This window comes from Mesoplodon densirostris, chromosome X, assembly GCF_025265405.1.
Source record: "Mesoplodon densirostris isolate mMesDen1 chromosome X, mMesDen1 primary haplotype, whole genome shotgun sequence".
In the NCBI taxonomy this organism is placed as follows: domain Eukaryota; kingdom Metazoa; phylum Chordata; class Mammalia; order Artiodactyla; family Ziphiidae; genus Mesoplodon; species Mesoplodon densirostris.
In genome coordinates, this window is record NC_082681.1 from 130,250,121 (window position 1) to 130,266,751 (window position 16,631).

At 43.5% G+C, this 16,631-nt stretch overlaps 1 protein-coding gene and 1 long non-coding RNA gene across 5 annotated transcripts in view; one reads left to right on the forward strand and one right to left on the reverse strand.

Annotated features, from left to right (window-relative positions):
• The window catches only part of MID1 (midline 1), a 184,364-nt gene extending 170,881 nt beyond the window's left edge, over nt 1-13,483 (forward strand). For both annotated transcript variants that reach the window (XM_060086667.1, XM_060086668.1), the window contains exons 9-10: nt 1,830-2,037; nt 9,406-13,483. In XM_060086667.1, coding sequence (XP_059942650.1) covers nt 1,830-2,037; nt 9,406-9,754 — 557 coding nt within the window. In that variant the 3' untranslated portion in view covers nt 9,755-13,483. The remainder of the gene's footprint in view (nt 1-1,829; nt 2,038-9,405) is intronic.
• LOC132481836 (uncharacterized) overlaps nt 1-16,631 on the reverse strand; it is a 174,673-nt gene that overhangs the window by 30,431 nt on the left and 127,611 nt on the right. The window lies entirely within an intron of this gene.

A 16,631-nucleotide genomic window follows, 5' to 3' on the forward strand; every position in this document is an offset into this window, starting at 1 on the left:
TCTCCTGTTGCGGAGCACAGGCTCCGGACACGCAGGCTCAGCGGCCATGGCTCACGGGCCCAGCCGCTCCGCGGCATGTGGGATCTTCCCGGACCGGGGCACAAACCTGTGTCCCCTGCATGGGCAGGCGGACTCTCAACCACTGTGCCACCAGGGAAGCCCGGGTCCAATTATTTTTATGCACGTTCTATCTTCCACCTTTTTTTTTTCTTTTTTTCCAATTTTATTGAAGTATAGTTGATTTACAATGTTGTGTTAATTTCTGCTGTACAGCAAAGTGATTCAGTTATATATACATTCTTTTTCATGTCCTTTTCCATTATGGTTTATCACACCTTTTAAGCCAAACTATCTTCAGACTCCTCTTGTCTTAGTTCATACTTTATCCCTAATAGTTGCTGGTGTGATCATTCCTGAGGACAAATTTTTTTTTTTTTTTTAAACAAACCAAGCCAAAATTTAAACTACACATGGAATCCAGCCGGTCTTACAGCCTTTGAGAATACCCACTGCCTGCTGAGCACTTGAGGATTTTCTCAGCTCCCCTTTAAGCTTTTCTTTGATATGAACAGAAATCTAAAATGGGTCAGCCAACTACAGCCCGTGGGCCAGATTCAGCTGCCTGTTTTTGTAAATAAACTTTTAGTGGCACAGAGCCACGCCCGTCTGTCTACCTATGTCTCTGGCTTTCTCCACGCGAGGACTGCAGTGTTAAATGGCCCCAGAAGGAACCACATGGCCAACCTAGCTGAAAATATTTCCTATCTGGCCTCTTGCAGAAAAAGTATGCTGGTCCCCGATCTAAAAGAAAGGATTTTAGAAGTGCTGATGTCATGTCTGTATCCAAGCAGCGACTAGAAATCCTTTGGCCTACCTGCATGCGATGTCACACACACTGCTCCAGGCTCGCTGCCTCAGTTTCTCAGCCATCGTGTATTGCCACAGGCAGATTTACCAGACTTTTTCCTGTGATTGTCTGAGACCCGTGCACTGCATGGAAGCAGCCTCCCAGCTGCACCAGTGGCTGTGGAGTTTGAACATCATGGTGTTTGCATTACGTTGTAACTCATTTCCTGCCTTTAAGTGCCTTGTACCAACGTTGTGTTGAATGACAGGGTGGCCTCCACACCAATGGTGAATTCTCGGAGAAGTAACAGTTAACAGCAAGATGTTCAGGTGCGATTCTCCCAAGATTTTATAACGGTTCAATTTTCAAAACACAAATGTGAAAGAGAGAGGACCTTCTTATATATACAAATGAACTCACAAGGCAAAACCCAGGTGTCACCATCGCATTGTTTGCCTGATCTTGTGGGCTGAAAAATAGACAACTTTATAGTCACTGTAAGCTCATGAGAGGAATACTTTAATTTGGAACAATCTCAAAGTAATATAAGCCTGTAGAATATTCTGTACATGAAAACCTGCAGTGTTGATTTGTTTGGTTTCTGGTCTGAAGTCTACTGAGCATGAACCCATTTTAAGCTGATTGAACATGGGAATGCTTGAAAATGAAGCCTTCATCTTCTCCTCCCTTCCCGGATGCTGTTCAGCCAGTATGTACCTGTGCTGCTGGTGTACAGCTGGGATTCCCCCGGGATAGCTTACACCACATGTTCTGGTTGATCCTTGCCTGTGCTGTTGTCAAATTGTGAGCATAGCACCCCTGCATCCGCATCTTAGAACTGACTGCCAGCTCATGATGGCAGGGACATGCTTGTTACTCTTTTCCTGTACTTTTTAAAGCTGATTCTGAAAATACATTCTTGCTCATGTTAAAATCAACAGTTCTTTTCATCTTCCGCTTTCTGTTTTGTACCCGTTTCCAGGCCAACCATTTAAACTGGACCCCAAATCTGCACATCGCAAGCTAAAGGTGTCCCACGATAACTTGACAGTAGAACGTGATGAGTCATCATCCAAAAAGAGCCACACGCCTGAACGCTTCACCAGCCAAGGCAGCTACGGCGTAGCTGGAAACGTGTTCATTGACAGTGGCCGGCATTACTGGGAAGTGGTCATAAGCGGAAGCACATGGTAGGCAATTTTATCTAAATATATTCTTTCACATTCTCCTCCATCCCAGATTATTACAAGGTATTGAACATAGCTCCCTGCGCCACACAGCAGGACCTTGTCCCCCATCTCTTGGACACATAGTAGTTTGTGTCTGCTAATCCCAAACTCTTAATTTATCCCTCCCCCCTTTCCCCTTGGGTAACCGAAAGTTTGTTCTCTATGTCTGTGAGTCTGTTTCTGTTTTGTAGATAAGTTCATTTGTGTCATATTTTAGATTCCACATATAAGTGATATCATATGATATTTGTCTTTGTTTGACTTGCTTCACTTAGTATGACTATCTCTAGGTCCATCCATGTTGCTGCAAATGGCATTATTTCATTCTTTTTTATGGCTGAGTAGTATTCCATTCTGTGTGTGTGTGTGTGTGTATGGATATACACACACACACACCACATCTTCTTTGTCCATTCATCTGTTGATGGATGTTGTCCTACAGTTATAAAAAGGCACATCTTATTCTGGACTTCGTCAGAGCATCAACACATACCAGGATCCATCTTGAATAATAATATGCAGAAAATCTTGATCAGTCAGCTGTTGCTACAGTAATGCTGCATAACAAACACCCCAAAATTCAGTGGCTTCAACCAACAATAATTTACTCTTGCTCACCGACACCCACATCTGTGGGTTAGCTGCTCAAGGCTAATCTTAACTGGGCCTTGCTTTAAGCTGGAGGTTGGATCTAGGTCTGTTCTATGGGTTTCTTCATCCTCTTTGGACATGTGGGCTACCCAGGCCATGTCCTTCTCAAGGAGCCCAAGAGCGCAAGCCCAACTATGCAAGCATATTTCAAAGCACTGCTTGCATCATGTCTGCTACCTTCTTATTGGCCAAAGCCAGTCACATGGCCAAGCCCAAGTCTACTGGTGCAGGGAAGTATATTTTCTTCGCATGGAGTTGAGAGGAGGGAGTGGAAATATACCAAGCAATCATCTAATCTACCATTCGGCCAATAAAAAAAAATTACTCATTTTAACTCCATCCATTTTTTATTTACAGCAAGAATTGAGCCCTGGTCCCAGGGAGAGCTAGCTACTATGCTAACACTGCTCTTTCATGCCTTAAAGCATGGGTCAGCAGACTACAGCCCACTGTCTGTTTTTGTAAATAAACTATTTATGGGAACACAGCCAGGCTCATTCCTTTCCACAGTGTCTATGGCTGCCTTTGAGCCACACAGCAGAGTTGAGGAGGTAAAACAGAATCCTGTGGTCCATGAAGCCAACATTATTAGCTCTCTGGCCCTTTACAGAATAAGTTCTCCAATTCCTACTCTAAATTCCTGCTCTTCATCACTTAAACTAATTTCTGTTGCCTTGTACATTTTGTGATTCTAGACTGGGCTCATCAATACAAATAGCTGAGAGCTATTTGGGGGCTGGGGGTGAAGCAGTGATCCTTGGCCAGGACTCATTTCAGAGGGTCCATTAGATCCAGCCCAGTGTTTTGAGCCCATTGAGTTCTCTGAGCCTAAGGGGTGGAGGTCAGGGCAGTCTACGTGGGAATTAGTTAACCCTACCAAGTTCACCTTACAAAGCTGACCTTGCCTATTCCATAGCCATAAACTGCACCTCTCACCCTGGCCATCTGTCTCACAAATGCCCACTTAACGAGCTCCCTTTCTGAGCAATTACGATTTTTATTTAGCCAGCCCTTATCTAGCACAGCTATGTGTCAGGCAGTGGTCTAAGCATTTTACGAATGGTAACTCATTTATTCATCCTGACAGCCCCACAAAGGTAGGTGCTAATATCCCATCTTACAGATGAGATGACCAAGGCCCAAGGGCACAAAGCTCATAGTGACAGAGTTGGGGAGTCTGTAATCAGGGTACAAGCTGTTAACCAATGGTCTACAAACGTTGTCTGTAAAGGGCCAGAGAGCCAGTATTTCTAGGTTTGCAGGCCAGATGATTTTGTCTCAACTGCTCACCTCTACTGTGGTGGTGGGAAAGCAGCCATAGACCACACATCCATGCATGGGTGTGGCTGGGTGCCAATACAACTTCATTTATGAAAACAAGCAGAGGGCCAGATTTGGCCCATGGCTTGTAGTTTGCTAACCCCCGCTCTTAACCACCATGCTGTATTTTTGAAACATTATAATTATGCTTTAGGCAGGAGGCATAATCCTCCCAGACTTCAGACAATACTACTACAAAGCTACTACTTTAATTACTACTACAGTAATCAAAACAGCATGGTACTGGCACAAAAACAGACATATGGATCAATGGAACAGAACAGAGAACCCCAAAATTAACCCACACACCTATGGTCAATTAATCTTCGACAAATGAGGCAAGAATATACGATGGGAAAAAGGCAGTCTCTTCAGCAAGTGGTGTTGGGAAACTTGGACAGCCACATGTAAATCGATGAAGTTTGAACACACCCTCTCACCATACACAAAAATAAACTCAAAATGGCTTAAGGACTTAAACATAAGGCATGACACCCTAAAACTCCTAGAAGATTACATAGGCAAAACGTTCTCTGACACAAATCGTACCAATGGTTTCTTAGGTCAGTCTACCAAAGCAATAGGAATCCAAAGCAATAGAAATAAAGGCAAAAATAAACAAATGGGACCTAATCAAACTTACAAGCTTTTGCACAGCAAAGGAAACCATAAACAAAACAAAAAGATAACCTACGGACGGGGAGAAAATATTCACAAATGATGTGACCTACAAGGGCTTAATTTCCAAAATATACAAACAGCTCATACAACTCAACAACAACAAAAACAAACAACCCAATCAAAAAATGGGCAAAAGACCTAAATAGACTTTTTCCGAAGAAGACATGCAGATGGCCAAGAGGCACATGTAAAGATGATCAGCATCACTAATTATTAGAGAAACGCACATCAAAACTACAATGAGGTACCACCTCACACCAGTCAGAATGGCCATCATTAAAAAGTCTACAGATAATAAACGCTGGAGAGGGTGTGGAGAAAAGGGAACCCTCCTACACGGTTGGTGGGAATGTAAACTGGTGCAGCCACTATGGAGAACAGCATGGAGGTTCCTCCAAAAACTAAAAATAGAACTACCATATGATCCAGCAATCCCACTCCTGGGCATATACCCAGACAAAACTAATTCGAAAAGATACATGCACCCCTGTGTTCACAACAGCACTATTTACAATAGCCAAGACATGGAAGCAGCCTAAATGTACATGGACAGAGGAATGGATAAAGAAGATGTGGTATATCTATACAATGGAATATGACTCAGCCATAAAAAAGAATGAAATAATGCCATTTGCAGCAACATGGATGGACCTTGAGATGATCACACTAAGTGAAGTAGGTCAGACAAAGAAATAAGCATATGATATCACTTATATGTGGAATCTAAAATATGACACAAATGAAATTCTCTAAGAAGCAGAAACAGACTCATGTAGAGGACAGACTTGTGGTTGCCAAGTACGGGCGGGGGTGAGGGCGGGGTAGGGATGGAGTGGGAGTTTGGGACTAGCAGATGCAAACTAGTACATATAGAATGGATAAACAGCAAGGTCCTACTGTAGAGCACAGGGAACTGTATTCACTATCCTGTAATAATTACTCAGTCATAAAAAAGAACGAAATAATGCCATTTGCAGCAACATGGATGGACCTAGAGATGATCATACTAAGTGAAGTAAGTCAGACAAAGACAGATATCATATGATATCACTTATATGTGGAATCTAAAAAAAATGATACAAATGAACTTACAAAACAGAAATAGAGTCACAGAGGTAGAAAACAAACTTATGGTTATGGGGTGGGGGGAGGAAAAGATTGGGATTGACAGACACACACTACTATATAAAACAGATAACTCGTAAGGACCTGCTGTATAGCACAGGGAACTCTACTCAATACTCTGTAATGACCTATATGGGAAAAGAATCTAAAAAGGAGTGGATATATGTATATGTATAACTGATTCACTTTGCTGTACACCTGAAACTAACACAACACTAAATCAACTATGCTCCAAGAAAAATTTTAAAAATATGTATCCTGTAATAAACCATAAAGGAAATGAAAAAAAAATACGCTTTAGGGCTAACTGTGGTGTACTTAATGAGTGATAGTTTAATCTGTGCCTAAAAAAAAAAACTGCCTAACTTGAAGATGATGAGTATTATAACAATGTTACTTTTGAGACCAGGATGCTAAAACACTTCTTATTTATTAAAAACAAAAAACAAAAAACTTTCAATTCAAATCTTTGCAGACCATGCAGTGTGTCTAAGTGCTTTACAGTGTTGGTACAAGTCGTGCAAAATCCAAGAAGTCAAATCATAAACTTGGGTGTCTTATTTCTCCCAGTAACGGTCCCTATATTAGCCAAGCAAGTAGCCAAACATTCCTGTTCCAACATCCCACTGGAGGGTGGAGGACAAATCCTTCCCCCACTCTGGGCCAGACTGGCATTTATAATTTGTAGCTGCACTGGGGCAAGATAAAAGCCCAAAGGAAAATACAGTGAATTTTGGCAGGTGCAAAAGAGCAAACATTTCCAGTTAATTAACAGGCTCTGTTAATCTGGGAAGGAATCCAGTGTCTAAATAATTACAATCCCATTAATAACTACTTATGATAAATGATACCTGATCATTATGATCTCATTCCCATTGATGAATGGTGTGGGGAATTCCACCAGACCACTTCAGTTATACAAACATAGATCAGCACTACCTTGAAAACCCCAGATGTCAAAACCAACTCACGAGAAGGCGAAAAGGTTCTCAAATTAATCGCCACACTTTCGGATCTTTACAACCCTTGTGTCCGTTGTAGAAAATTCTCGGGTAGAAAGTAGTTGAACATTTCCTGGGAGGAAAGGGTGACGCTTACAATCAAATGCCTGTAGTACCTTGATTTGCAACAGCTAACGACACAGATATTTTCTCGTGACATATAGTCCTGACTTGAAATTAACATGTACGTTATGATCCATGCCCTGGGGCATGTTAACACTGCTGAGAAACATCATTTCTATACTTCCTGAATTCTCCGAGTCTCACTGCGCACCTTAATGGAACACTGCCTTCTGCCTGCACCTTTCAAGCTCGGTAGAAAGATGTACATAGTTTTACAGATTAACGATAATATAATGGGGTTTTCCTTTGCTTAATGGGCTCTACACGGAGTTATTTTCTTATTCTAAGGCTGTTAATGTGCTCTTGGTGTTGTAGGAAATGGTGCTAACGTGGGTTCACGCAAAGATTACTGGGCCCCGAGTTAAGCGAGTCTGGACTTGGCCCCTCATTTTAACCTCTTGGTTTTCCCAGTCATACCTGTCACAGTTGCTTCGTAGGGGGTTCAGTGAAGGTTCATATGGAAAAGAAACGTCAAAATTCTTTAACAAAAAATGAGAACAGTGTGTAGCAACAAGAAGGAAACAGTACAGACACGCAGCTATTTTGTGATGCAAAGGCAAGTTCCAAATTATCTGACAAGGGAAATGGCATCTGGCAGGACAGAGAGAACGTCTGGAGGGAGGATACTTAAAACTGCAAAACGAAAACCTTTCCCAAGTGTCTGTTAGGGTTCTGAGAAAAACAGAAGTCATCCTAGGTACACCAAGGAGGAAGACAGCCAGAGGCTTCCAGGGGCCCTGGAAGGGCTGGGAGCGCAGGTCAGGGAGCCCACTGCTCCAGTCCATGAAGCTGGAAAGCTCCCCACAGCCCAGAGACAACTTATACCCAGGAGTTTGCCTGGAAGCTTCCACAGACCTCACCTCTGCTGTCTACTGTCTGGAAAACAGGGTTTCCCCTCCTGTTAGAACTTCTGGATCTTGTGCAAGGGTGTCAGTGGCTGAATCTGACGCAGACTCTTATTGGAAGGAGGACTCTGGGAAATGCAGCCCCAGGATTGTCCCTGAGATGCAGAGCAGGATTGACAAGAGGGGAGAGGAGAGGCCGGTTTGACGGCACACAGGCTGGTACCCTGGGCTGAACAGACGACCAAGTCCATCCTCTTAATTCACTCATGGTGTGTTATCTTATTTTCTTTTTTAAACACACCACTCTTTAAGTGACTGTATTTTAAATCCAGCACATGATTTTCGAAAGAATGTCTTTTTTTTATCAAAGACCGATGAAGTTTTTCTCTCTGCAGTGGGTAAGGTACCATATGTCAATATCCAGCTAGACTAGTTTCTACTGTAAGAATGGAACTCTGAATCACTCACTATTTATTAAGAATGATGGGGTTTGCTTATCTCAATAACTATGAAATACTACAAATATTATGGAGGCAAACTTCAGCAGGGTGAAAACAGATTAAGCAGCTTAGAACACTGTAGAAAGAATTCTTTTTTTTTTTTTTTTGAGCAGTGAGAGGACATTTAGAATTAAGTAGAATATCCATCTTCTCAGAGACAGATTTTTTTTAAAATAGAGTAGGAAATAAAACCAAAGGGGCTCTTCTGGTGAGGAAAGGCATTAGAGAGTGTTATTTAAGTTTGTGGCCTTTTGAATCATTCTGCGTTCAAATTCTGATTCTGGTAGTTATTAGTCGTGTGTCACTGGGCAAAACTAATAACAATTAGTGGATATTATATGCCAGGCCTTGTGCCTGGGGTTGTACACGTATTCTTTCCTTAACTCCTCAAAATAGCCCTGAGACACAATGACGGTCATTGTCCCTGTGTTACAGATGAGAAAACTGAGGCTGGGAGATGACGAAGAACTTATCCCCCTAAATGAAAACCATTCTCCATGCTTGCTTGCCTTTTGAAATCATGGAAAATGACAGAGAAGTTGTCAGTTGAAAAATTCAAAGAAGGTCAAAAGGACAAGTCTAGAGTTGTGCTGTCCAATTTGGTAGCTCTTTAAATAGTTTACTTTCATTAAAATTGAATAAATTTCAAATTCAGTTCCTCACTCACACCAGCCACAGTTCAAGTGCCCAATAGCCACCTGCGGCTCGTGGCTACCATACTGAACAGAGCAGAACATGTCCTTCATGGCAGAAAGGTCTACGGGACGGCACTGGTCTAGAGAATTCGTCGTGTGGGTCTTCGTGAACGTAAAAAAAAAAAAAAAGCAGAGTTCCAGTTCTCTTGTAACTTCTGAACTGAAAACGGGAATGTGGGGCGATACAGTGGCCCCTTTCTGCCCACCCTATGTCCGGAAGGGAAAAAGATGAGGAACGTGGGTCCAGGGTCCATGCCAGCTTTCACTGAGGAAGGAACAGGGACGACAGAGGATCACGTGTTCCTGACCCCTGAGGACCACAGCAAGGATTTCACGCGTGTGTGCAACATGGCTCATGGTTTTTGTCGTTGCTGTTTTGTGTCTGCAGGTATGCCATTGGCCTCGCGTACAAATCAGCCCCAAAGCATGAGTGGATTGGCAAGAACTCTGCTTCGTGGGCGCTGTGCCGCTGCCACAACACCTGGGTGGTGAGACACAACAGCAAGGAGATCCCCATCGAGCCAGCCCCCCACCTCCGGCGCGTCGGCATCCTGCTGGACTACGATAACGGCTCCATCGCGTTCTACGATGCCTTGAACTCCATCCACCTCTACACTTTTGACATCACATTCTCGCAGCCTGTGTGCCCCACCTTCACCGTGTGGAACAAATGTCTGACCATCATAACCGGCCTTCCCATCCCAGACCATCTAGACTGCACAGAGCAGCTACCGTGAGCACATGGCCGCGCGGAGCTGTTTTCCGGGGAATCGAAAGGGTGGTGGCCACCGTTTCGGGGACACAGAAAACACAGGCTTCCAGAATGTGATTAAATCTCACCAAAAAGTATCCAGAAATCAGCTAAGATAGGACTCCAAATGGGCGATTCCTCCCTTTCACTGTGTTTTGTATCAAGTAGAGGCTTTAATAATTTCTTCACCTTTTTTTTTTGTATTTACAGGAGAATTTATAGATTATTTATAAAAGGAACATAACCAGGATTACAACTCTTAGGAATTCTCTGGTTTTGCACATTAGGAGGCCCGTAAGTGTACCAGCTCTTGACCACCTGTATTTCAGCACAGTCTCTGGGCTCGAGAAAAACGTTTTGTGTGCTTATCTACCTTCTCACATCCTATGTCCTACGGATCCCGTGGGAAGTCCTGTCACCCCAACACTGCGTAACAGTATGCAACTATTTTCAAAATAAAAAATAGTTTTGAATCTAGTAGGGAAGTAAACAGGCTTTCTTACTCTGGTTTATCTTGAAGTGTTCTAACTCTGATGTCAGCAAAATTTATTGGGTCAAGTAGGATGGAGAGAGCAAGAGAGAGAATGGAAAGACTTGACTTGGGAGCTTGGAACCTGCCATAGTGAAATCTGTAATTACCCTCCGATGGCTCGTGGGATGATGCTGGAAAGAAAGGTTCTGAAACCTTCGGCCACACATTGCCCTGTTTTTCCCAGGATTAAGGATGCTGGGAGAACATGAAGAATGAGATTGCAGTTGAAAAAAGTCGCCTTGAATCCTACTGATTATTCAAAAATTCAGGCTGATTTGCGTTTCCTCGGAAGTGGGATTCTGTGACGTGATAGAAATCTATTTCCTTTTAATAGTTTCTTTAGGCCTGTGAAATTCCTTCACTATGTTTAATAGCTGTCTTGTGTCCCCCCCTCCCCCGAATAATTTTTGTCTCTGGGGCTGAGGAAATAAACCTTTTCCGTCACAAATGGCAATACCAGTTTGGATCGATTTTGGTCTCCAGGACATCAACACGTGGTCCCAACTGCCACTACCACATCCAACTGTAAGTCACCCGCAAAACACTTAATATATATGAGTTGGTAATGACAAGGGACATTGCATAAAGTACTGTTCTCCAGTATACGTGCCTCAAAAGTTATTATAAACAGACTTTTATGAAACACATCTTGAAAGATGTAGAAGTCCCTTTATTCTAGTGTAGTTTACCATAGAGTTGTAAGAAAAAGCAAAAAAAATCAAACTCACTATTCCCACTCCGGAACCTGCTCGTAGAACCTGCTAACGCCATGTCAGATGGGGTGCTTGGCATGCTGACCTGACACGTCGGAGCGGTCCGTGAATTAAGACTTTCCTAAGCCATCCTTGGACTTGGGCCAGGAATCTGGCATTGGTTCTACCTTGACGAAGGGCGTGACATCTGTCAACCATTTCATTTGCTAAAATATTTATCTGGGCTATGGGGTTGGCCGTTTTGACTGAACAGACTGGGGGATTTAGACATTGTATTTACTGATTTTGTTTTTGAGCAAATCAACCAACCAACTGTTTCTTGGAAATTCGTCCATAGACCCACTGTTGCAGCATCGTGTTATGTGATGACGACTCTGGACTTCATGGGTGGCTTTCCTGGTGCTCCTGCCTCCTCACTGGCAGATGCGCTCCTTTTTCTTAACAGATAGATTCTATATATTTACTATATTATTTATACCCAGATGAATATTTTGATAGCGACTTAGGACAATTTCACATCTAAAAGACGGACGCCTCAATGGAAAAAAAAACATTAATCATTCTCTGGAAACTTAATGGGACTTTTTTTCTTCTTACAATATAAAAACAATGTGCATTGGCCTTCCCTGAATAAACCAAAAGGGTTGGCTTAGTAATTTTTACATACTTTTTTGGTAGCTGAATAATGGATATTTTCATGCACTTTGTACACTAACAGGTTTTAAATAAAAGGGTCTACAACTCAGCTTCTGAGGTTCTTAAAATCATGGTCTCCAGGTACAAGAAATGCTCCAGTTTGCCTTATGATGTTAATCTAAAGCATTTACAAGGACAATATTTCCATGAATTATAATGCTTTTCAATATGAAGAAGTTACTACTCCAACTTTCACTGAAAGCCATTTAGGTTATGTTTTGGCTATTTTTATAAGGACAAGAGGAATTATGTATCATTTTGTTGTGGAAGTGTCACTCTTTGCTAACTTAAAAACATTGTGGATAATAGCAATTACTGTTTCCATGTTGTCATATTTACAGGAAAATATGTATATGATGAAAGGCCACAGTGTTTACTTTCATTACTGTAATGATGTAGAAAGATTCCCATGTGGATTTTCTTTGAAAGCCAGAAAAATATATGCTATAAACATTTGCTGCAGTACAATTCTTTAAACAGATTGGGGGCACGGCATTTTGTTTTTGAGGTTCTTACTTCACAGGAAGCACCGCAATATAGGGGAGAAAGAGCTGGCAATGCCAATTACATGAATACACAAAAGTGATGCAGCGGCAACCAATGAATGCTACCAGGTCCGACGTCATGGGTGTGTGAACAGTGCTAGAACCATCTTGAAGAGCTTAATAATGTTTGGACAAGGGGGCCTGCGTTTTCATTTTGCTCTGGGCCTTGCAAATTATGTGGCCAGTCCTCATAACAGAACTCAGAAACATGGTACCTCTCTCTTTCTGGTGGATACAAATGAAGAAGCCTGGATCCCATGTCACAAGTGGCTGGCCATATTAATTCAAGTAGGAATCTAGATGGATGAAGATGAGAGTGGGCTTGGGTGAAGATTTTCTTTCCAGCTTTAAAAGAAAATGACTTCAAAAACTGCACATATTGATGACAGTTTCTGCTGGAGAAGAGGAAAAGGCCTGAGGACGAAGAGGCATTTTATCATGGTACTGAGATCTAGAGACTTCCTGAGGAACCGAACCAGCGCCCCCCAGTGGACGCGGCATTCCATTTTGGCTCCAGGCACATATGCAGGGCCTGCAGAGAGACCCACATGTCTGGGAGCATACATGTGCTTTCGGTGTTGGGAACCTGATGGTCTGGTTTAAAAAGCATACAGAGACGCTAATGGGGGCGGGAGAATGTTTCTAAAATAGCGCTTCTGAACCAAGGGGCGATATGGTAATGCCTGGAGTCGTCTTTGGTTGGCCCAGCTTGGGGGAAGTGCTACTGGCATCTAGTGGGTAGAGACCAGGGCTGCTGCTCCGAGGCTGTGCTACGCTTTGTAAGATGCTACGACAAAGAATTATCCGGCCCAAGATATCAATCGTGCCGCAGATGAGAAACTCTTATTTTGGTTTGGTTTGGTTTTTTAAATCAGAACCCTCACAAAATTTTTTTTTTCCTGTAATTGATTCAATGCCTGGTATATCAGAAAGAAAAGAAAGGGGGCACCAAAACCTTCACTGCAGTGGCTCCTTCCCTTTAAAAAAAAATATTTACAAAATTGCTTGAAAAATCTGAAAAGCAATCCCAAGGGTGTGTAGATAGAAATCCCCTGACAAATGTCACAAAGATTTGGATGTGATTTGCTTTGTTTGGAAACGAAAGGTCTCTGTATGCTGCTCCTTGCACCCAAACAGACTCAATCCCTGGTACTTGAGTCACGCTGCCAGGCCCTCAGCCCAGACTCTCCATTGCTGTTGCTTTCTGGTTGAAAATAAAATCATTTCTGTGGTTCCCACACCCTCTGTCTCTGCCTGTCTCTGTTGCCTTTTTTGCCAGTGTGTGTGTGCACATTCACGATTTCCACAAATACTGATTCAACTTCTGCTCATTTTTATACTACTTCGCAACATATCCATTTTCTTTTATGCTTGAAACTTTCCTGCCTCCACCATCCGGCCTCTCTCTAATCAAAATACAGTTACTTTACAAGACACAAAATAGCCCCCGGAGAATGTAAAGACGCAGTAAGAGAAAACCTGTACAGGAGCACAGATTGGAAGGAGAATGGCTTGGTTTCCAGGCTTCCGGATGGGGTGGAGGAGAGGAAGAAGCACGATTTGAGCAGATGGGTGGGGGTCTTTACAGCATGGTCTGGAACCATCCCAGCACTTGGTCCATAAATCTATCGCCAGCTCCCTCCCCTGGCTAATAGGACTTGACTTTCATTAGACGTGCAAGCCTTTTTGACCTAAGTCAGCGCTCTGCAGACTGCGGTCATGGGTCTGCGGCATGAGTGGCACCTGCACGCTTGTTACACGTGCCAGCGCTCTGGCACGTGTAACCCCAGACCTACTGGGCAGAATCTGCAGGGCTGGGACCCAGCGATCAGAGTTCCAGCCAGCCCTCCAGGGGATTCTGATACTAGCGGACGTGTGTGAAGTGCCGCTCTAGAGGGCATTCTCCAGGCTCATATCCCATATAAACACGTACTTATAGCCTGAAGTGTCTTTTCAAGGTCATGTGCTTTAGAGGCAGCATGATGTAATGCAGTGACTCTTGACCTGGCTGAGCGTGAAAATCTTTTTTTTTTTTTAAACAAATGCCAATTTCTGGATCCCGTCCTGAAAGATGGGATGAGAAGATCCAGAGTGTGGCCCAGCACCCTGTGCTTTTCTTGGAAGTGATTCTCAAGTGCTGCCAGGATTGGCAGCCAATGCTACCTAGCAGCACAGGTCTCGGTCCCTTTTCTGTCAAGGTCAGAGAGGGACTCTTCTAGGGTTTGCAGGCCATACTGTCTGACAACTACTCAGCTCTGCAGCTGGAGAGTGAAAGCGGCCAGAGAGGATGTGTAAACGAATGGGTGTGGCTCTGTTCCAATAAAACTTTATGTACAAAAACAAGCACGGGGCACATTTGTCCCACGCTGTGATTGGCCACAGCAGATACAGTACTGGACCAGCGGCCCGAAAACTCGCTGGGGACTCAGCCATGTCCCCTCATGGCTCTGGGCCTCTGAGCTCACAAGTCCTTTCCAACACTGAATTACATCAATTCTGCAATCACAGAACTCATGGAGAATTCGTTACCGAGTGCTTAAGACAGGGCCACTCAAGGGCTATCAAAAGATTCTTTCGTTCAACAGAGTAGGGTGTGCCTGTTCTAATGATTAGCTTTACCTCCTTCATAATTTTGACTTAAATCAGCCCTTTTCACGAGTGACAGGTGTAAAGTATATTCCCTTTAGTAAGAGTTGTGAAGTACGTTTAATTTGAACTTTTGAAACACGCTGCTGTAATTAATCACCTTTCGAAGTCAACCTGAAGGCCATGTCACACACTCCAGAAAGTAGCCCCCATTCCCCCTCTTTTACAAATTATTATTTTGTAAATTAGAGAAGCAAAATAGGTTGAAGAAGAGAGCTGCCTGTGATTATAATAGGAGCATAAGAAGAGACATGTGGAACTTGCAAGACCCCTTTCCCCGGAGTACCATCCTCACTGTGGGACGTACTTCCAAGAATGTAAAATAAAAATGGGGTCAAGGGCTTATGGAAAAACCTCTCTTGGAGTTGTCCTGTCTTAATATGGGTGATTTATGGAAAGGAATGCAGGTCTCCCTCTGCATCTTTCTCAGCCATGTTCTCTCACAATTACAAAGGCGTGATTAAATAGGAAGTGTGGCAATTAACAAGCAGACCTGTCATGGCCCAAAACCAATTACCAATTAAGGAGCAACATAGAAAAATGATTTAATGAACACTGGTTCTTTAGCATGGTCTATTTACCCTCAAAGCTCAATTTTTGATGATGGTCATTAAAAGCTGTTTAGTAAAATATTTCAGGTAATAAAGCTTATCTCACCCCTTCCCGGTCTTATTCTCCCTTCAGCTTCTGCCCTCTCTGTCCCGCCTCTTTTCCGTCAAGCTTCTCAAAGGGCAGTTCAGATGTTCTGCTTCTGTTTCCTCGCTTCTCACCATACCTCCCCCCACTCACTCGCATCAGGCATTCGGGGCCTTCACTCTACCAGTGTTCAGTGACGTCAGCCATGTCATCTGCATCAATACACATTCCCATGAATGTCTGGCCTCATCTCGGCACACAGCAGCTTTTGAGACGTTAACCCACTTCGGTTCTTTTTTAAATCCCTCCCTAGGTGACGCCATCCACACCATCTCCTCCTTCGCCCCTCTGGGCAGATGCCTCCCAAATCTCTATCTCCAGAGCTCATCTCCCTGCTGAGTTCAGCCCCATATACTGACCTGCTTACTTGGTCATCGCTTCTGGATGCCTAAAGGGCACCTCAAATGCAATGTGTCCAAAAAGGCACTCGGGGTCTCTTCCCCCCCCAACCTTGCCGTCTCCAGCCAGTTGCACGAACCAAAAATGAAAGGTTCATGTTTGACGTCTCCCTCACCCTCCGTGTCCAGTCTGTCACCAAGTCCTGTTGATTTTCTCTCTTAAAGAGCTCTAACTGACCTCCTCCCTACGTCTGCACAAAAACTCCCAAGCTTTCACATCTCACTCTACAGCTGACATAACCTGCTAAGTGGTCTACCTGTAATCCACACTGCATCTTCTCTTTCAACGCATCCCCCAGAGCAGCCAAGGTAATCTCTAAGTGCGATCACATCACACATACCCCAACATGCTGCTCCCACCATTCTTATCCCCGCTTCTGACCCACACACACTGACTTCAACTTTTTCACAAAGTGTTCCGTCTATTGATACTTTCCATGAAGCTCCTCCACAGTGCCTAAGAGACCCTCCATGGCCACCTCCCTGAATATTTCCCGAGCATCATCTTGGATCATTCTCGCCTTATTCCCCGCACTCCGGCTACACTGGCTGCTGTAGCGATGCTCTCCTCTGCCACAGACCCCGCCCGGGACCACCCTTCCCTCACCTCCTTACCTACTGCTAATATTTTTGATTA